Raw genomic sequence first — 21,529 nt, 5'->3', positions numbered from 1 at the left:
AAAAGATCCAGAAATCCTGATGTGGGGAACATCCTACTCAGACTGTCAAGTCATAAAACTTTAAGCAGCTTCTGGCCCTGGAATAAGAAGCGTCTCAGATTGGAAAGAATTTTGAAATTGTTTGTGTTTTGGTTAAAATGTTTAAGGCGTGAGAATGCCTAAATTCCTTTTATAAAACATCATAAAGAAACTGAATTAGTGATTTTATCTAGTGTTAGAACAAATGCCCTACTACTAGGAGAAATCTGTTAAAATTATGATTTTATTTAGATCGAAAGGGAGAGCTTTTCTCCCATGCAAGAGTATATTCTTGGGGAATATAAATATCCATCAATAGAGTCAGTAGGACAAAACATAAATGAAAGGAATAAACAATCTGATATTAGGTTAGTATTGCTGCTCCTTTTGGAACCTCAAAAACAACTAAAGTATTTTTGTTTTCCAAAATTAACTGAAGTGGTCATGCAAAGACAAAGGAAGATGCTTTATTTCAGATTCAGGATTATTTTTATGAATATATTTGCAAAATAGAAGATATCTTCCCCTGCTGTGTTATTTATTCTTTATTGAAAATTGATTTATTAATATATTAAGAAACAGACCACACCTTTAGTTACCCTAATTTAACTAAAGCCAGCAGCCTGTACATTTTTAAAAATTCCTTTTATCAAAAACAACAATTATTTTAAGGAAATAAAGGTATTTTTGAATTACTACTGTCTTATTCCAACCCTAAGCTTGCTCAGATGGATGGTATATGAGTATACTTTTGGGTTAGATTAAAAAGGTTTTATGAAGTATATTTTGAGCAGGATTTGGTTTTGAAAGTAGAAACATAAATTAGGAATAGTTAAGGTTGTGATAAAACTTGGACATGTTTATGAGCTCAAAACATTTACTTAATAGTGGGTTATTCCTAAAATAACTAGTCTTGGCAAGTAAAAAGTAAGCAAGGTATTACTTAGCAGATTGATGTATTTTTCCTTCCTGGCTATTAGCTGAAATTTGAGATTTGGAAGCCAGGTTTTACTAGGGTCATGTGGTATTCCGTGTAACCTCCCCAGGGAATGGAATAAACCCCGATAAAGGCAGCTGGTTTTTACTGGGAGTGCAGAGTGTAAACTGGGCTGGAGGCAGGAGGAGGCTGGAGGCTGGTTGTGGAATAAGTGGAATGGTGTCCCAGCGATGGAGATGGGGTCTGGAGGGAGGTGACAGAAGAGGGCTTTCCATCACCTGCCTGTGAAGGCATACTGCCTCTGCCTTTCCTGTGTAGCTCACCTTGTGTTCTTTGTGGTCATCTAGATGTCTTGGAAGACAAGAAACTGTTAAAGACAAGCCTTCTTTCCAAAGTCTCACAAGGAAAGAGGAAGAGAGGCTGCAGTGATCCTGGGGGCCCTGCCCACGGTCCAGCCAAAAAGAAAGTGGCCAAGGTGACTGTTAAATCTGAAAACCCCATGGTCGTGAAGGATGAAGCCCTCAGTGATGGGGAGGAATTCAGGTGAGATGGCTGAAAAGCTTCCAGCCAGGTCTTGATTCTGCCCCCCTGGAAGTGTGAGTCTCTTTTTGCTGTCACTGGTATCTGTGCACAAGATGGGATCTTTAAACTCCTCCAGCTGGAGCTCAGACCGCTAGTAAGATTCTTCACAATTACAGTAGACCCTTGACCAACCAGGTTGGAACTGCATGGGTCCACTTCTACATGGAGTTTTTTTTTGTCAAATACTTTAGTAAGTATTGTAAATGTAGTTTTTCTTGTGACTTTTAAAATAATGTGTCCTTCTCTAGCTTACTTTACTGGAAGAATACAGTATATAAAATGTATGACATACAAAATATATGTTCAATCAACTGTATGTTATTGGTAAGGCTTCCAGTCAACAGTAGCCTAGTAGTAGTAGTTTTGGGGGTATCAAAAGTTCTGTGCGGATGTTTGATTGTGCAAGTGGTCAGTGCCCTAACCCTGCATTATTCAAGGGTCAGCTTTGTATAGTTTGCCTCCCAGACTTTTTGGATAACAGCAATGGCCAACAGAAAGGCATTTATCTGTGGTTACACAACTGGACAGTGGCAAAAACCAGATGAGACTTAGGCCTCTGACGCTTGGTCCAGTGCTCTTTATACTGCACAGTGATACTACATACATAAGATACTGGCCTGCCATTCCAGCTTTCACTTGTACTACTCTCCACAAGTTCACTCTGCTCCCACCCAACTGGACTTCTTGTCGCTCTCTTGCCACATGCTCAGACTTTTCTGCCTCTGAAGCGTGCTCATTCTTCCTGCTATAGGAATGCTTTCTTCCATCTGGAAGATACGGATCAGAACCCGTCCACTCGACAGTCTTCACTGATTCTTCCCCTTTTTTCTCCTCTGATTTCTTGCATTTATTTGTGCCCAGGCTATGTCCCTTGGCTTACTACCCTGCAGGCTCTCTCAAGCCTGGAGCCAGCCACACCTGGTTTGTTTTTGTAGGCCCTGTGGCATCTAGGGCAGGGCCTTTTGTTGGGCAGAATTTGCAGTTGAGTAAACATGCATAGTAATGCGTGGTGAACAGTGACTACAAGCCTAGTGAACACTTGACTTTTCACCTCCTAGGAAAGTTGTGGGGAGGGGTGGAAGAGGCAGAACAAAGAGGTAGTAGTTCCTTTAGAAACCAGTCTTCCATCTTCGTGCTGGCTTTCCCAGCGGCCTGCAGTCCTGGCAGAGGAAGGCAGCCCAGGAGAGGGCCAACAGTAGACAGGCCATGGAAGCATGGGAATTTTGCACTCAGGTCACTCCTTCTTTTCCCTTAGACTTTCCTGAGAGTGCATGCCTCTGAGCTTCCTGCTTCCCAGTTGTCTCTCCCCACTAGTTGAATTATCAGAGAAATCCATGTACACATAGACCAGGATGCTGAGCTGGCGGGTAAAGCTCTGGGCCCCCCTTCTCCTCTCCATTGATAGTCAACTGCTATCAGATCCATAGCGCATGGACATTTTCACTACATTTATTCTAAGGAGAAATTTTTGTTTCTCTGGTGCTGAAAGTGGTCGGCTGCAAGGGGAATGCATGTAATTTTAGAGCTGAAGACCGATTGGGTTTTTAAATGTCTGAGCTCAAATCTTAGATGATGTTCTCACTTGATACCACAGGTCAGACCTTATGAAAGCAAAAAGTAACGGTGCTCTAAGCACATTTAAAAAAAATTTTTTTATAAACATATAATGTATTATTAGCCCCAGGGGTACAGGTCTGTGAATCACCAGGTTTACACACTTCACAGCACTCACCATAACACATGCACATACCCTCCCCAATGTCCATTACCCCACCACCCTCTCCCTACCCCCCTCCCCCCGGCCACCCTCAGTTTGTTTTGTGACAGTAAGAGTCTCTTATGGTTTGTCTCCCTCCCGATCCCATCTTGTTTCATTTATTCTTTCCCTACCCCCCAAACCCCCCACGTTGCATCTCTACTTCCTCATATCAGAGAGATCACATGATAGTTGTCTGTCTCCAGTTGACTTATTTCACTCAGTTCCATCCACGTCGTCGCAAATGGCAAAGATTTCATTTCTTTTGATGGCTGCATAGTATTCCATTGCATATATATACCACATCTTCTTTATCCATTCATCTGTTGATGGACATCTAGGTTCTTTCTATAGTTTGGCTATTGTGGACATTGCTGCTATAAACATTTGGGTGCACGTGCCCCTTCGGATCATTATGTTTGTATCTTTAGGGTAAATACCTAGTAGTGGAATTGCTGGGTCGTAAGGTAGCTCTATTTTCAACTTTTTGAGGAACCTCCATGCTGTTTTCCAGCTTGCATTCCCACCAACACTGTAGGAGGGTTCCCCTTTCTCTGCATCCTCGCCGGCATCTGTCGTTTCCTGACTTGTTAATTTTAGCCATTCTGACTGGTGTGAGGTGTATCTCATTGTGGTTTTGATTTGTATTTCCCTGATGCCAAGTGATACGGAGCACTTTTTCATGTGTCTATTGGCCATCTGGATGTCTTCTTTGCAGAAATGTCTGTTCATGTCCTCTGCCCATTTCTTGATTGGATTATTTGTTCTTTGGGTGTTGAGTTTGCTAAGCTCTTTATAGATTTTGGATACTAGTCTTTATCTGATATGTCGTTTGCAAATATCTTCTCCCATTCTGTCAGTTGTCTTTTGGTTTTGTTAACTGTTTCCTTTGCTATGCAAAAGCTTTTGATCTTGATGAAGTCCCAATAGTTCATTTTTACCCTTCCTTCCCTTGTCCTTAGCAATGTTTCTAGGAAGTTGTTGCGGCTGAGGTCGAAGAGGTTGTTGCCTGTGATCTTCTCAAGGATTTTGATGGATTCCTTTCACACATGTAGGTCCTTCATCCATTTTGAGTCTATTTTTGTGTGTGGTGTAAGGAAATGGTCCAATTTCATTTTTTTGCATGTGGCTGTCCAATTTTCCCAAAACCATTTGTTGAAGAGGCTGTCTTTTTTCCAGTGGACATTCCTTCCTGCTTTGTCGAATATTAGTTGACCATAGAGTTGAGGGTCTATTTCTGGGCTCTCTATTCTGTTCCATTGATCTATGTGTCTGTTTTTGTGCCAGTACCATACTGTCTTGATGATGACAGCTTTGTAATAGAGCTTGAAGTCTGGAATTGTGATGCCACCAGCTTTGGCTTTTTCAATATTCCTTTGGCTATTCGAGGTCTTTTCTGGTTCCATATAAATTTTAGGATTATTTGTTCCATTTCTTTGAAAAAGATGGATGGGATTTTGATAGGGATTGCATTAAATGTGTAGATTGCTTTAGGTAGCATAGACATTTTCACCATATTTGTTCTTCCAATCCATGAGCATGGAACATTTTTCCATTTCTTTGTGTCTTCCTCAATTTCTTTCATGAGTACTTTATAGTTTTCTGAGTACAGATTCTTTGCCTCTTTGGTTAGGTTTATTCCTAGGTATCTTACGGTTTTGGGTGCAATTGTAAATGGGACTGACTCCTTAATTTCTCTTTCTTCTGTCTTGTTGGTGTAGAGAAATGCAACTGATTTCTGTGCATTGATTTTATATCCTGACACTTTACTGAATTCCTGTATAAGTTCTAGCAGTTTTGGAGTGGAGTCTTTTGGGTTTTCCACATATAGTATCATATCATCTGCAAAGAGTGATAGTTTGACCACTTCTTTGCCAATTTGGATGCCTTTTATTTCTTTTTGTTGTCTGATTGCTGAGGCTAGGACTTTTAGTACTATGTTGAATAGCAGTGGTGATAATGGACATCCCTGCCGTGTTCCTGACCTTAATGGAAAAGCTCTCAGTTTTTCTCCATTGAGAATGATATTTGCGGTTGATTTTTCATAGATGGCTTTGATAATATTGAGGTATGTGCCCTCTATCTCTACACGTTGAAGAGTTTTGATCAGGAAGGGATGCTGCACTTTGTCAAATGCTTTTTCAGCATCTATTGAGAGTATCATATGGTTCTTGTTCTTTCTTTTATTAATGTATTGTATCACATTGATTGATTTGCAGATGTTGAACCAACCTTGCAGCCCTGGAATAAATCCCACTTGGTCGTGGTTAATAATCCTTTGAATGTACTGTTGGATCCTTTTGGCTAGTATTTTGGTGAGAATTCTTGCATCTGTGTTCATCAAGGATATTGGTCTGTAATTCTCTTTTTTGATGGGATCCTTGTCTGGTTTTGGGATCAAGGTGATGCTGGCCTCATAAAATGAGTTTGGAAGTTTTCCTTCCATTTCTGTTTTTTGGAACAGTTTCAGGAGAATAGGAATTAATTCTTCTTTAAATTTTTGATAGAATTCCCCTGGGACTCCATCTGGCCTTGGGCTTTTGTTTGTTTGCAGTTTTTTGATGACTGTTTCAATCTCCTTACTGGTTATGGGTCTGCTCAGGTTTTCTATTTCTTCTTGGTTCAGTTGTGGTAGTTTATATGTGTCTAGGAATGCACCCATTTCTTCTAGATTGTCAAATTTGTTGGTGTAGAGTTGCTCATAATATGTTCTTATAATTGTATTTCTTCAGTGTTGGTGGTGATCTTTCCTCTTTCATTCATGATTTTATTAATTGGGTCTCTGCTCTTTTCTTTTTGATAAGTCTGGCCAGGGGTTTATCAATCTTACTAATTCTTTCAAAGAACCAGCTCCTAGTTTTGTTGATTTGTTCTATTATTTTTTTGGTTTCTATTTCATTGATTTCTGCTCTGATCTTTATTATTTTTCTTCTCCTTCTGGTTTAGGCTTTCTTTGTTTTTCTTTCTCCAGCTCCTTTAGGTGTAGGGTTAGGTGTGTATTTGAGACCTTTCTTGTTTCTTGAGAAAGGCTTGTATTGGTATATATTTTCCTCTCAGGACTGCCTTTGCTGTGTCCCACAGATTTTGAACCGTTGTGTTTTCATTATCATTTGTTTCCATGAATTTTTCAATTCTTCTTTAATTTCCTGGTTGACTCACTCATCGTTTAGTAGGATGCTCTTTAGCCTCCATGTAGTTGAGTTCTTTCCAAATTTCCTCTTGTGATTGAGTTCTAGCTTCAGAGTATTGTGGTCTGAAAATATGCAGGGAGTGATCCCAATCTTTTGATACCAGTTGAGACCTGATTTATGACCGAGGATGTGATCTATTCTGGAGAATGTTTCATGTGCACTAGAGAAGAATGTGTATTCTGTTGCTTTGGGATGGAATGTTCTGAATATAGCTGATGTCCATCTGGTCCAGTGTGTCATTTAAGGACTTTATTTCCTTGTTGACCTTTTGCTTGGATGATCTGTCCATTTCAGTGAGGGGAGTGTTAAAGTCCCCTACTATTATTGTATTGTTGTCGATGTGTTTCCTTGATTTTGTTATTAATTGGTTTCTATAGTTGGCTGCTCCCATGTTAGGGGCATAGATATTTAAAATTGTTAGATCTTCTTCTTGTACAGACCCTTTGAGTATGATATAGTATCCTTCCTCATCTCTTATTATAGTCTTTGGCTTAAAATCTAATTGATCTGATATAAGGATAGCCACCCCAGCTTTCTTTTGATGTCCATTAGCATGGTAAATCCACCCCCTCACTTTAAATCTGGAGGTGTCCTTGGGTCTAAAATGAGTGTCTTGTAGGCAGCATATTGATGGGTTTTGTTTTTTTTAATCCATTCTGATACCCTGTGTCTTTTGCTTGGGGCATTGAGCCCATTAACATTCAGGGTAACTATTGAGAGGTATGAATTTAGTGCCATTGTATTGCCTGTAAGGTGACTGTTACTGTATATTGTCTCTGTTCCTTTCTGATCTACTACTTTTAGGGTCTCTCTTTGCTTAGAGGACCCCTTTCAATATTTCCTGTAGAGCTGGTTTGGTGTTTGCAAATTCTTTCAGTTTTCCTTTGTCCTGGAAGCATTTTATCTCCCCTTCAATTTTCAATGACAGCCTAGCTGGATATAGTATTCTTGGCTGCATGTTTTTCTCATTTAGTGCTCTGAATATATCATGCCAGTTCTTTCTGGCCTGCCAGGTCTCTGTGGATAAGTCGCTGCCAATCTAATATTTTTACCATTGTATGTTACAGCCTTCTTGTCCCAGGCTGCTTTCAGGATTTTCTCTTTGTTGCTAAGCCTTGTAAATATTAATTTTTCTATTAGATGACGGGGTGTGGACCTATTCTTATTGATCTTGAGGGGTGTTCTCTGCACCTCTTGGATTTTGATGCTTGTTCCCTTTGCCATATTAGGGAAATTCTCTCCAGTAATTCTCTCCAATATACCTTCTGCTCCCCTCTCTCTTCTTCTTCTGGAATCCCAATTATTCTAATGTTGTTTCGTGTTATGGTGTCATTTATCTCTCAAATTCTCCCCTTGTGGTCCAGTTTTTGTTTGTCTCTCTTTTGCTCAGCTTCTTTATTCTCTGTCATTTGATCTTCTATATCACTAATTCTTTCTTCTGCCTCATTATCCTAGCAGTGAGAGATTCCATTTTTGATTGCACCTCATTAATAGCTTTTTTGATTTCAACTTGGTTAGATTTTAGTTCTTTTATTTCTCCAGAAAGGGCTTTTATTTCTCCAGACAGGGTTTCTCTGATATCTTCCATGCCTTTTTCGAGCCCGGCTAGAACCTTGAGAATCGTCATTCTGAACTCTAGATCTGACATATTACCAATGTCTGTATTGATTAGGTCCCTAGCCTTTGGTACTGCCTCTTGTTCTCTTTTTTTGTGGTGAGTTTTTCCACCTTGTCATTTTTGTCGACATAAGAATATATGAAGGATAAAATATATGAAGGATAAAATACTAAAAGGGTGACAAAGACCCCAGGAAAATGTGCTTTAACCAAATCAGAAGGGACCCCAAATCATGGTGGGGAGAAAGAGGCTAAAAAGAATTTCAGAAAAAAAATTAAAAAAAAAAATAAAAAATATAAAAAAGAAAAAAATATATATATATTAGACTGGTGACTAGAACAGGGTCACCCACTTAATGTTGGGAGTATTTTGGTCTCTTAGAAGAAACTACGTCCCAAAATTTTAAAGAATGAAAAACATATGTAAGGGTAAACACAATGAAGGGTTGGAATATGACTATAAAGATGAAATTTTTTTTTTAATTTCTAAAAAAGGAGTTGGTAAGATAAGTTGTTTGGGAGAATAAAGAAAAAGAAAGTGGAGAGAATTTGCTCAGGCTGAAGACTAGAACAAATCCCTGTGTAGATTAAGGGTGTATTTTGATCTATTAGAAGAAGTTGTACCCCAAGTTTTTTTAGAAGAAAAAACCCTATGTGTATACAAAAAATAAAGTTAGATACAACGAAGGATAAAATACGACGATAATAATGAATGCTCAAAACAGAATTTTTTTTTAATGAAAGGTATTGTTAAGATAAACTAGTTAAAAAACGTTAAAAGAGGAAAGGGTAAACGTTAAAAAAAATTTAGCAGAAGAAAAAACAAAATTTAAAAAAATTAATTAACTTTGCAAGACTAAAGAATCATGGGGAGAAAGCCATGAATTCCATGCTTTGCTTTCTCCTCCTCTGGAATTCTGCTGTTCTCCTGGTAAGTGAAGTTGGTCTTGGCTGGATTTCTCGTTGATCTTCTGGGGGAGGGGTCTGTTGTAGAGATTCTCAAGTGTCTTTTCCTGAGGCGGAATTGCACCGCCCTTACCAGGGGCCAGGCTAAGTAATCTGCTTGGGTTCGCTTTCGGGAGCGTTTGTTCCCTGAATGCTTTCTGCTTTCCGTAGAGTTCTGGAGGACGGGAATGAAAGTGGCCGCCTCCCAATCTCCAGCCCGGAGGAGCCGAGAGCTCGGGGCCCCACTCCTCAGTGCGCCCTGGGAAAAAAGCACTCAATCACTCCCGTCTCCCTGGCCTCCCGGGCTGCTCCGAGCTGAACCAGCCTGTGACGCATCATCTCTGTCTCTGGCACACAGCCCCGCCTGGCGTCTCCGAACCCCGCAGATACCTGAGCTCTTCCAGGGGGGCCTCTCCCCGGATCTTGTGGGGTCCCTGCTCACAGAACAGTGGCATGTGCCACGGGTCACGATTTAAGGTAACCCTGAGCTGAGAGCTCACTCCTCAGATCTGTCTCTGTAGCTGGCTTCCCCACTCTAACACCTGTGAACTCTGCAAGACAGCCCCGATCCTTCTGTGACCTGTGGGACCTGAGGCCACACTGTCCCCATGTAGGCTTCACCCTGGCTTAACCTCTGGAGTGAAGGCCCACAGTGGAGCAGACTTCTAAAAGTTCTGATTTTGTGCTCCGTTGCTCTGCCGCTGGCTGGGAGCGGCCCCTCCCCCCACGGTCTATCTTCCCGTCACTTTGGATTCACTTCTCTGTGGGTCCTACCCTTCAGAAAGTGGTCGATTTTCTGTTTCTAGAATTGTTGCTCTTCTTCTCTTCGATCTCCTGTTGGATTTGTAGGTGTTCGGAATGTTATGATAAGCTATCTAGCTGATCTCCTGCCACCTGATGTTGTCTCAGCCTGCTACTTCTCCGCCATCTTGACTCCTCCCCCACCAAGCACATTTTATATATGAAATTGCGAAAATGGATTACATATTAGCAACCATTGCATCTTCAGTCAGTATTCAGCTTGCTGCTTATCTGTGTTGGTACCTACTTAACTGCTAGTTATCTATGTTTTTGTTGTTACTTGTGACATAACTATGTTTGGACACATCCCCACATACCTTGCGGTTAGAATTCTACCAGCTTCCATTTCCTTACATTGTAGAGGTGGGAAGAAACAGTCATCTGAGTTGGCTCATAGTATGATCAGCAAATGTGAATGCCCTCTTCTTCAATGTGGTGTCCACCTGTGCATGTATAATCCATATCCCAGCTTTGACTTCTGGAACACACAATGTGATTGTGGTTTCTTCTTACTCCTGTACCACCTTGAGGCACAGCTCTGTTTTCCCTCACACAGCTCTAGGCTGTAGGTCCATTGCATGCTTTCTTTTTGACAGCACATCTCGTATTAGACTGATGATCAGAGCTCGTCTCGAGGAGCCCTTGAGACCTTTAGTGGAGGGAATGAGGGTCAGAGCTCACCCATTATCTTTAAATAATTGCAACAGGGTCTCAATAAATAGAATGAGTCCTTAGGATTCCATTTAGCTTAAATGTAGCACTAGGATGTGTGAGCCTTCTTCACCTTCCTTCCTGTGATCTTTACACAGGGACTTCACAAAAGGTGGCAAGAAGGCACAGCCCCCACGGAGAGAAGCTGCTGTGGACAAAGGCAGCTGTGAAGGAGATGATGAGGAAGAGAGCGAAGATGATTGGGAAGAGGTCGAAGGTAAAACATTGCTGTGTGATCCTGTTTTTCCGTTTGAATCTGCTTGGAGTCACATCATTTAGTTGCAGTTCTTTTGTTTCCTCATGAAACTAAGACCAAATAAGGTTACAGTAGGGACTTGCTTTTGATGCAAAGACAAATTCATGACCAGGTTACCAAAGAAGGTTGTATATTCTTTTCCTCTTGTGGCTGTCAGGGGAGGAGATTGTGAAACAGAGAGGCAGCATTGTCTCAGAAAGCGCATGGGCTTTGAGAGTAGTGAGATATGGGTTCAGGGCCCAGCCTTGCTTTTGTATAGCTGTGTGAACAAGTAAATCCACTCTGAAAAAAATCAGGGATTTTTCACCAATAACATTCAGTAAGCATTGACTGCTCAGTGTGAGCGGTTCATAGGCTAGGCTGCAGGATTATAGCAGAGGAAGAAAGGTCTGCAAATATAACGGGCCTAAAGCATCATATACTCACAGTAAGTGGCAGCTAATGTTATCATCCCTGATTCCTTCTGTCTGTGCTAACTTTATCTCAGCTTTTGATTTTGAAAATGATTTTTGAAAACCTACAAAATAATGGAAAATGTAGTACATGGACTCTTCGCTTAGATTCAGTAACTTTAACATTTGCCAGTAGTGAATGTATCTTTCTCTGTAAATATGCAGCATGGAACCATTTGAAAGTAAGTTGCAGACATCCTGGTACTTGATTTGTAAATACTTCATCAGTTCCCCTAAGACTAAGACGTTCTCCTGCATGATGAAATAGTTTCACACTTAAGAAAATGAAAAGCCCCTAATTGTTGCAAAAATACCTTTCATAGCCATTGTTTGTTTCTAATCCAGGATCTAATCAAAGTGTGAGTTATACCTCTTTAGTCTCCTTTAGTTTAAAACAGTGTGTCCCACCCAGCACCTTTTTTTTTCTCTTTTTGTGGCACTACTGTTTTTGAAGAGTCTTGGCCTGTTCTTTTGTGGGATGTCTTTGATTCCAGTTTTGTGTGATATGCATCTCAGGGTGGTGATAAACGTGTTTCAGTATCCCCTGGTTTCTTATAAAGTGTAAGTTAAGGCTTGATCGAATTTAGGTTAAACTTTTTGGGGGGGGGGCGAGTATACTTCATAGCTTTGTATTTCATACTGCATCCATTAAGAGGCTCCTAATGCCAGTTTGCCCCACTAGTGATGCTAAGTGTGATCGTACAAGGTGGTTCTGCCAGATTGTGACAATATAAAGGTACATTTTTCCTCTGTAATTAACCATATCGGGTGATACTCTGATTCTGTCTGAATATCTTATTCTCTAGTAACTTTTTACTTAACAGTTTTTCATATGCTTTGATCTTTACTGAATCAGATTATTATATTTAGCATCATGAAATGGGACTCTCTGATTCTGTCATCTCATATGCATTTCTCAGATGACTGTGATCTGTAAAGAAGAGCGCTCTCTTTTAAATTACATTTATTTTGAGTATCACTATGGACTTAGAGATATTTTTAAAACTCACATATGTTATCAGTTATCATCATTATACTTGTTGACCTTCAGATTGTCCCAGATTGGCTAGTGAGAGCCCCTTTAAGCCATGTGCCTTACTGTGTCCTTCTGACATGGCCTCGTTCTCAAAAACGTTTTTCTTTTTTTAATTTATTTTTTATTTTTATTAACATAAAATGTATTATTTGCCCCAGGGGTACTGGTCTGTGAAGCATCAGGCTTACACATTTCACAGCACACACCATAGCACATACCTTCCCCAATGTCCATAACCTAGCCACGCTATCCCTACCCGCCTCCACCCCACAGCAATGCTCAGTTTGTTTAGTGAGATTAAGAGTCTCTTATGGTTTGTCTCCCTCCTGATCCCATCTTGTTTCATTTTTTCCTTCCCTACCCCTCATAGCCCCCTCCCTGCCTCTCAAATTCCTCCTATCAGAGAAATCATATGATAATTATCTTTCTCTGATTGACTTATTGCGCTTAACATAATACCCTCTAGTTCCATCCATGTCATTGCAAATCCAAGATTTCATTTCTTTTGATGGCAGCATAGTATTCCATTGAATATATATGTATATATGTGTATATATATATATATACACACACACACACACACACACTCTAGAACTTCTTTATCCATTCATCTGTTGATGGACATATAGGTTCATTCCATAGTTTGGCTATTGTGGGTGTTGCTACTATAAACATTCGGGCGCATGTGCCTCTTCAGATCACTACATTTGTATCTTTGGGGTAAATACCCAGTAGAGTGATTGCTGGGTCATAGGGTAGCTCTGTTTTCAACTTTTTGAGGAACCTCCATGCTGTTTTCCAGAGTGGCTGCACCAGCTTGCATTCCCACCAACAGTGTAGGAGGGTTCTATTTTCTCCACATCCTCACCAACATCTTTTGTTTCCTGACTTGTTAATTTTAGCCATTCTGACTGCTGTGAAGTGGTATCTCACTGTGGTTTTGATTTGTATTTCCCTGATGCTAAGTGATGTTGAGCACCTTTTCATGTGTCTCTTGGCTATCTGGATGTCTTCTTTGCAGAAATGTCTGTTCGTGTCTTCTGCCCATTTCTTGACTGGGTTATTTTTCTTTGGGTGTAGAGTTTGATAAGTTCTTTATAGATTTTGGATACTAGTCCTTTATCTGATATGTCATTTTTGAATATCTTCTCCCATTCTGTCAGTTGTCTTTTGGTTTTGCTGTTTCCTTTGCTGTGCAAAAGCTTTTGATCTTGATGAAGTCCCAATAGTTCATTTTTACCCTTCCTTCCCTTGTCCTTAGCAGTGTTTCTAGGAAGAAGTTGCTGCAGATAAGGTCGAAGAGGTTACTGCCTGTGTTCTCCTCAAGGGTTTTGCTGGATTCCTGTCTCACATGGAGGTCCTTCATCCATTTTGAGTCTGTTTTTGTGTGTGGTATAAGGAAATGGTCCAGTTTCATTTTTCTGCATGTGGCTGTCCAGTTTTCCCAACACCATTAGTTGAGGGGACTTTTTTCCATTGGATGTTCTTTCCTGCTTTGTTGAAGATTAGTTAACCATAGAGTTGAGGGTCTGTTTCTGGGATCTGTGTATCTGTTTTTGTGCCAGTACCATACTGTCTTGATGACAGCTTTGTAATAGAGCTTGAAGTCTGGAATTGTGACATCACCAACCTTGGCTTTCTTTTTCAACATTCCTCTGACTATTATGGACTAGCCATATTCCATATATATATAAATGGGTTTCATGCATATGCCATATATATGTGTATATATATTTATATATATGTATGGCATATGCATATATATGTATATGAGTGAGTGTGTGTGTGTGTATATATATGTTATATACATATATATGTATATATGGAATATGCATGGAACCAATTTCTGGTTCCATATAAATTTTAGGATTATTTGTTCCACTTCTTTGAAAACATTTGATGGTATTTTGATAGGGATTGCATTAGATGTAGTGATTGCTTTAGGTAGCATAGACATTTTCATAATATTTGTTCTTCCAGTCCATGAGGTTGGAAGTTTTTCCATTTCTTTGTGTCTTCCTCAATTTCTTTAATGAGTACTTTATAGTTTTCTGAGTACAGATTCTTTTGCCTGTTTGGTTAGGTTTATTCCTAACTATCATATGGTTTTGGGTATAGTTGTAAATGGGATCAACTCCTTAATTTGTCCTGTCTTGCTGTTGGTGTATAGAAATGCAACTGATTTCTGTGCATTGTTTTTATGTCCTGACACTTTACTGAATTCCTGTATGAGTTCTAGCAATTTGGAGTGGAGTCTTTTGGGTTTTCCACAAAAAATATCATATCATCTATAAAGAATGAGAGTTTAACTTCTTCATTGCCAATTTAGATGCATTTTATTTCTTTTTGTTGTCTGATTGCCGTTTGTTGTCTGTTGTTTGTTGTCTGTCGTCTGATTACTAGGACTTACTAGTACTATTTGAATAGCAGTGGTGATAGTGGACAGCCCTAAGGTCGTGTTCCTGACCTTAGGGGAAAGGCTCTCAGTTTTTTCCCCATTGAGGATGATATTCGCTGTGGGTTTTTCATATATGGCTCTGATGATATCGAGGTATGTACCCTATATCTGTACCCTTTGAGGAGTTTTGATGAAGAAAGGATGCTGTACTTTGTCAAATGCTTTTTCAACATCTATTGAGAGTATCATATAGTTCTTGTTCTTTCTTTTAATAATGTATCGTGTCATACTGATTGATTCGTGGGTGTTGAACCACCCTTGCAGCCCAGGAATAAACCCCATTTGGTCGTGGTGAATAATCCTTTGAATGTACTGTTGGATCCTTTTGGCTAGTATTTTGGTGAGAATTTTTGCATCTGTGTTCATCAAGGATATTGGTCTGTGATTCTCCTTTTTGATGGGGTCTTTGTCTGGTTTTGGGATCAAGGTAATGCTGGCCTCATAAAATGAGTTTGGAAGTTTTCCTTCTGTTTCTGTTTTTTGGAACAGTTTCAGGAGAATAGATATTCTTCTTTAAATGTTTAATGTTTGATAGAATTCCCCTGGGAATCCATCTGGCTTTGGGCTCTTGTTTGTTGGGAGATTATTAATGACTGCTTCAGTCTCCTTACTGGTTATGGGTCTGTTCAGGTTTTCTTCTTCTTCCTGGTTCACTTTTGGCAGTTTATATGTCTCTAGGAATGCATCCATTTCTTCTAGATTGTCAAATTTGCTGGTGTATAGTTGCTCATAATATGTTCTTATAATCGTTTATATTTCTTTGATGTTGATTGTGATCTCTCCTCTTTCATTCATGATTTTATTAATTTGGGTCCTTTCTCTTTTCTTTTTGATAAGTCTGGCCAGCGGTTTATTAATCATATTAATTCTTTCAAAGAACCAGTTCCTAGTTTGTTTGATTTGTTCTAGTATTCTTTTGGTTTCTATTTCATTGATTTCTGCTCTGATCTTTATTATTTCTCTTCTTTATTGTTCTTTCTCCAGCTCCTTTAGGTATAGGGTTAAGTTGTGTACTTCAGACCTTTCTTATTTCTTGAGAAAGGCTTGTATTGCTATATACCTTCCTCTCAGGACCACCTTTGCTGAGTCTCAAAGATTTTGAACAGTTGTGTTTTCATTTTCATTTGTTTCCATGAATTTTTAAAATTCTTCTTTAATTTCGTGGTTGACTCACTCATTGTTTAGTAGGATGCTGTTTAGCTTCCTGCTTGTGGTTGAGTTCTAGTTTCAGAGCATTGTGGTCTGAAAATACGCAGGGAATGATCCCAGTCTTTGGTACCGGTTGAGACCTGATTTGTGACCCAGGATGTGATCTCTCCTGGAGAATGTTCCCTGTGCACTAGAGAAGAATGTGTATTCTGTTGCTTTGGGATGGAATGTTCTGAATATATCTGTTATGTCCATCGGGTCCAGTGTGTCATTTAAAGGCTTCATTTTCTTGTTGATCTTTTGCTTAGATGATCTGTCCATTTCAGTGAGGTGGGTGTTAAAGTCCCCTACTATTACTGTATTGTTGTCAATGTGTTTCTTTGATTTTGTTTTTAATTGGTTTATATAGTTGGCTGCTCCCATTTTAGTGGCATAGATATTTGAAATTGTTAAATCTTCTTGTTGGACAGACCATTTGCGTATGATATAGTGTCCTTTCTCATCTCTTATTATAGTCTTTGACTTAAAATCTAATTGATCTCATATAAGGATTGCCACCCCAGCTTTCTTTTGATGTCCATTAGCATTGTGAGTTGTATTCCACTCCCTCACTTTAAATCTGGAGGTGTCTTTGGGTCTAAAATGAGTTTCTTGTAAACAGTATATCGATAGGTCTTAATTTTTTCTTCTATTCTGATACCCTGTGTCTTTTGCTTGGGGCATTTAGCCCATTTACATTTAGGGTAACTATTGAGAGATATGAATTTAGTGCCATTGTGTTGCCTGTAAGGTGACTGTTACTATATATTGTCTCTGTTCCTTTCTGATCTGTTATTTTAGGCTTTCTCTTTGCTTAGAGGACCCCTCAATATTTCTTTTAGGGCTGGTTTGGTGTTTGCAAATTCTTTTAATTTTTGTTTGAAGCTTTTTATCTCTCCTATTTTCAGTGACAGCCTAGCTGGATATAGTACCCTTGGCTCCGTATTTTTCTCATTTAGTGCTCTGAATATATCATGCCAGTCCTTTCTGGCCTCCAGGTCTCTGTGGATAAGTTGCTGCCAATCTAATATTTCTACCATTGTAGGTTACAGACCTCTTGTCCCTAGCTGCTTTCTAGATTTTCTCCTTGTCACTGAGATTTGTAAGTTTTACTATTAGATTATGGGGTGTTGACCTATTTTTATTGATTTTGAGGGGGGTTCTCTGTGCCTCCAGGATTTTGATTCTTGTTCCCTTTGCCATATTAGGGAAATTCTCTACTATAATTTGCGCCCATATACCTTCTGCCCCGCTCTCTCTTTCTTCTTCTTCTGGGATCCCAATTATTCTAATATTGTTTCATCTTACGGTATCACTTATCTCTCGATTTCTCCCCTCATGGCCCAGTAGTTGTTTCTCTTTTTCTCAGCTTCTTTATTCTCTATCATTTGGTCTTTTACATCACTAATTCTCTCTTCTATCTAATTTATTCTAGCAGTAGGAGCCTCCATTTTTTATTGCACCTCATTAATAGCTTTTTTTATTTCAATTTGGTTAGATTTTAGTTCTTTTATTTCTCCAGAAAGGGCTTTTATTTCTCCAGAAAGGGATTCTTTAATATATTCCATGCTTTTTTTAGAGCCTACCTAGCACCTTGATAATCGTCATTCTGAACTCTAGTTCTGACAACTTACTAATGTCTGTATTGATTAGGTCCCTAGCTGTTGGTACTGCCTCTTGTTCTTTTTTTGTGGTGAGTTCTCTGCCTTGTCATTTTATCTAGATAAGAATAGGTGAATGAGAGAACAAAATACTAAACGTGTGGCAAAGACCCCAGAAAAATATACGCTAACCAATTCGGAAGAGACCTGAAACTAGGGGGAGAAGAATGGGGAGAATTTATTAGACTGGTGAATAAAACAGAGCCACCCACTTGATTTTGGTTGTATTCTGGTCTTTTAGAAGAAACTACCTCCCAAAATTTTAAAGAAAGAAAAATTTACATATATACAAAAAAAAAGGTAAATGTGGTGAAGGGATGGAATATGAATGTAAAGATGAAAATTAAAGAAGATTCTAAAAAAGGAATTGTTAAGTTAGTTTGAAAAAGAAAAAGTTAAAGGGGCGCCTGGGTGGCTCAGTGGGTTAAGCCGCTGCCTTTGGCTCAGGTCATGATCTCAGGGTCCTGGGATCAGGCCCCGCATCGGGCTCCTTGCTCAGCGGGGAGCCTGCTTCCTCCTCTCTCTCTGCCTGCCTCTCTGCCTGCTTGTGTTCTCTGTCTCTCTGTCAAATAAATAAATAAATAAAGTCTTTAAAAGAAAAAAAAAGAAAAAAAGTAAAAAAAGTGGGGGAGAATGTGATTAGGTTGGAGACAAGAACAAAGCCGTGTGCTAGATTTATGGTATATTTTGATCTGTTAGAAGAAATTGTATTCCAAAATTTTAAAGAAAAAGAACCTATAGTATACAAAAAATAAGGTTAAATATGAAGAGATAAAATATGACTATAACAATGGAGATTTAAAGATTTTTTTAAAAAGGTATTGATAAGATAAGATAGTTAAAAAATGTTAAGGGAAGAGGAAAAGTTAAGAAAATAGAATAAGAAAAAAATAAAATTACAAAAATTTACCTTTGAAGGACTAAAGGATCATGGGGAAAAAGCCACGAATTCTGTGTTTTGCTTTCCCCTAGCTCTGGAGTTCTGCGGTTCTCATTGATCAGTGAACTTGGTCTTGGCTGGATGTTCTTGCTGATCTTCTGGGGGAGGGGCCTGTTGCTGTAATTCTCAAATCTCTTTGCCTGTGGTGGAATTGCACCACACTTGCCAGGGGCCAGGCTAAGCAATCTGCTTGGGTTCACTTTTGGTAGCTCTTGTTCCCTGAATGCTTTCCATATGGCTTTGAAGGATGGGAATGAGGATGGCAGCCTCCCAATCTCCAGCCCAGAGGAGCTGAGAGCTCGGGGCCCCATTCCTCAGTGTGCCCTCAGAGAAAAGCAGTCAATCCCTCCCGTCTCCCTGGTCTCCGGCTGCACTCCACGCTCACCCAGCCTGTGACTGAGCATTTGTGTTTCTGGTACACGGCCCTGTTTGGAGTCTCCAAACCCAGCAGATTCCTGCTCCGCACTTCTGCGCTGCTCCTCCTGGAGGAGGAAGGAGGGAGTCTCTCCAGATCTGCCACTTGTGGGGTCCCTGCTGGAAGAGCAGTGGTCTGACTGTGCCTTGGATCACAGTTAAAGTTAACCCCGAGCTGAGAGCCCACTCCTTGGTCTGTCTCTGTAGCCGGTTTCCCCTCTCTCTAATACCTGGGAGCTCTGCCACACTCAGACACACCCCGGTCTTTCTGTGATCCCGCGGGTCCTGAGACCACACTGTCCCTGCCACGGCTCCACCCCCTGCTTAGCCTCTGGAGCGATGTCCCTCAGTGGAGCAGACTTCTTAAAGTTCCGATTTTGTGCTGCTTCACCACTTGCCGGGAGCCAGCCCGTTCCCCTGGGGTCTGTCTTCCCATTGCTTCGGATTCACTTTTCCCCCACATCCTGCCTTCTGGGAAGTGGTTGATTTTCTGTTCCTGGAATCGCTGCTCCTCTTCTCTTCTATCTCTTGTTGAGTTTGTAGGTGTTAAGAATGGTTTGATAACTATCTAGCTGAACTGCTGGGACCTAATGATATTTCAATCTCCTACTGCTCCGCAGTCTTGCTTCCTCTGGACCTCAAAAACGTTTTTGAGAACATTTTTGTTCTCTGGCACAAGAAGATGTTCCAGGCCCATCGCTCCAGACCTATGATCAGCTTTTGTTTCTCTAGCAAGCCCTCGCTCATATCATCAGTGACTGATATGTAGAAACCATATCTTGGCATTAGGTGTGTTCATTGTCGCCAGTGGGGTGTCACTGCTTCCGGGCCCAGAGTGTCTTTGAAAGGGCCTTTGCTAACAGAGTTCACAGTTAGATCCAGTTCAGCGAATTCAGTTTATTTTAGCTACTTGCATTTATAAGCGATGTAGAGTATAAAGAGATAAAAAGGATGTATTCCTTACCATTACAAGATTGCAATTGGGGCTGCAAGACCCCTTAATCATGCCTATATGTGACGCAAATTGTGATATGCCTTATTGTAGTAAGAAGAATAGGTAATTATTCTTCTTTGTTGCTGTTGTTTTTGTCTCTTGGAGAAAGACTAAGTCTCTACTAAAACACACACATTAACATCAGATCCTTAATACCAGAGGTCTGAATTCAAGTTAGTATTTCTGTGTCTCAGTTCCCTCCTCTAAGGGCTGTTTCTCTGCATTGTTCGAATTAAATAAGAAATAAATGTGAAACAGCTCAGTCTGTGGCATTTTTGAGATACTCAAAGCGTTGCAGGAGTAGGGGTCTCCTGCGCTTCATCTGTTCTTCACTCCCCTTAGAACCTCCATTTTGTTTAGTGTGATAGCGATCATAATAATTATTTTTATTACAGATTTTAAAAAAAGATTTTATTTATTTTGAGAGAGGGAGAGAGAGAGAGGAAGAGAGCAGTAGGGGGAGGCAGTGGGAGAGGAAGAGAGAATCTCAAGCAGACTCCACACTGAGCATGGAGCCTAGTGCAGGGCTCGATGCCACAACCCTGAGATCATGAGCTGAAACCAAGAGATGGCCACTTAACTGACTGAGCCACCCAGGTACCCTTATTATTACTGATTTTAAAAAATTATTGTTGGTAGAACTTGGTGAGCCTGTGCCAGGTGACATGGGAGAAAACACAGCTTTCTCTGAATCTGTCCTGCCTGTGGAACCAGTGGAGATAGAGATTGAAACACCCCAACAGACAAAAGCAAGGGAAAGAAGGTAAGATTAGGCCCTTCTCTCTAGGTTCCTGTCACACATAATGAGCAAGAGCTGACACTTAATGAAAGGTTTTGAGAAACACATAGGAGACTGGGGCTGAGTAGCACTGTAGTCAGCAGGCTTAGGTGAGAGAGCCCTGGGTTTACCTTGAGGACTTGAATGAGAATCCTGGTTTGTTTTATGGCTGTGGCAGAACATGGGAAGAGGAAACTTGAACATCTGGTATATGCTGAGGACTCTGCAGGTTGTCCCTTGTTTTACTTAAACTTGAAGATAGTGTGTGAATGAAGATGTGGAGGCTCAGAGAAGTAACATTTTAGGAGTCACTGCTGGGAAGCAGTTGAGCCAAGAATCAAATCCCTCTCCTGCCAACTCGACACTCATGCTTTCATATTACATCGCACTGCACAATTTGAAGCAGTGCCCCCCTGTGGTAGGGAGACCCCATTCCATCCCAGGATTCCCAGGACTGCTGCATCTGCTGGTGGCTTGGGAATGTGAACACAACGCCTGGTGGTCAATTGGCGAATGAGTCCCACTCTGTGATGGGCACATCATTAGGCATGAAGGAGGAGGGCAGATGCCTGGATGCAGGCATGAAAGATTTCACAGCACCATAGAAATGTGTGTATACCAATTTAGCCCAGAAAGAACTGGTGCTAAGGAGGGAGTCAGTAGTCAGGAGGTCAGTCAGACAGGGAAGACTCCTTGGGGGATGTGCGCCTCAAAGCACGTGCATGAGGTGTGATGGGTAGAGAGTGTCCTGAGCCAAGGTGTGCAGGTGAGAAGGAACAGAAAAGTCTGTGGAA

At 40.4% G+C, this 21,529-nt stretch overlaps 1 protein-coding gene across 1 annotated transcript in view; it reads left to right on the top strand.

Annotated features, from left to right (window-relative positions):
• XPC (XPC complex subunit, DNA damage recognition and repair factor) overlaps positions 1-21,529 on the top strand; it is a 51,978-nt gene that overhangs the window by 4,313 nt on the left and 26,136 nt on the right. The window contains exons 2-4 of the mRNA XM_080823659.1: positions 1,303-1,498; positions 10,657-10,775; positions 20,597-20,720. Of these exons, the coding sequence (XP_080679785.1) occupies positions 1,303-1,498; positions 10,657-10,775; positions 20,597-20,720 (439 nt within the window). The remainder of the gene's footprint in view (positions 1-1,302; positions 1,499-10,656; positions 10,776-20,596; positions 20,721-21,529) is intronic.

The sequence above is a fragment of the Martes martes genome (genome assembly GCF_963455335.1).
Source record: "Martes martes genome assembly, chromosome: 1".
Lineage (NCBI taxonomy): Eukaryota > Metazoa > Chordata > Mammalia > Carnivora > Mustelidae > Martes > Martes martes.
This window is presented reverse-complemented; position numbering and strand designations above follow the sequence as displayed.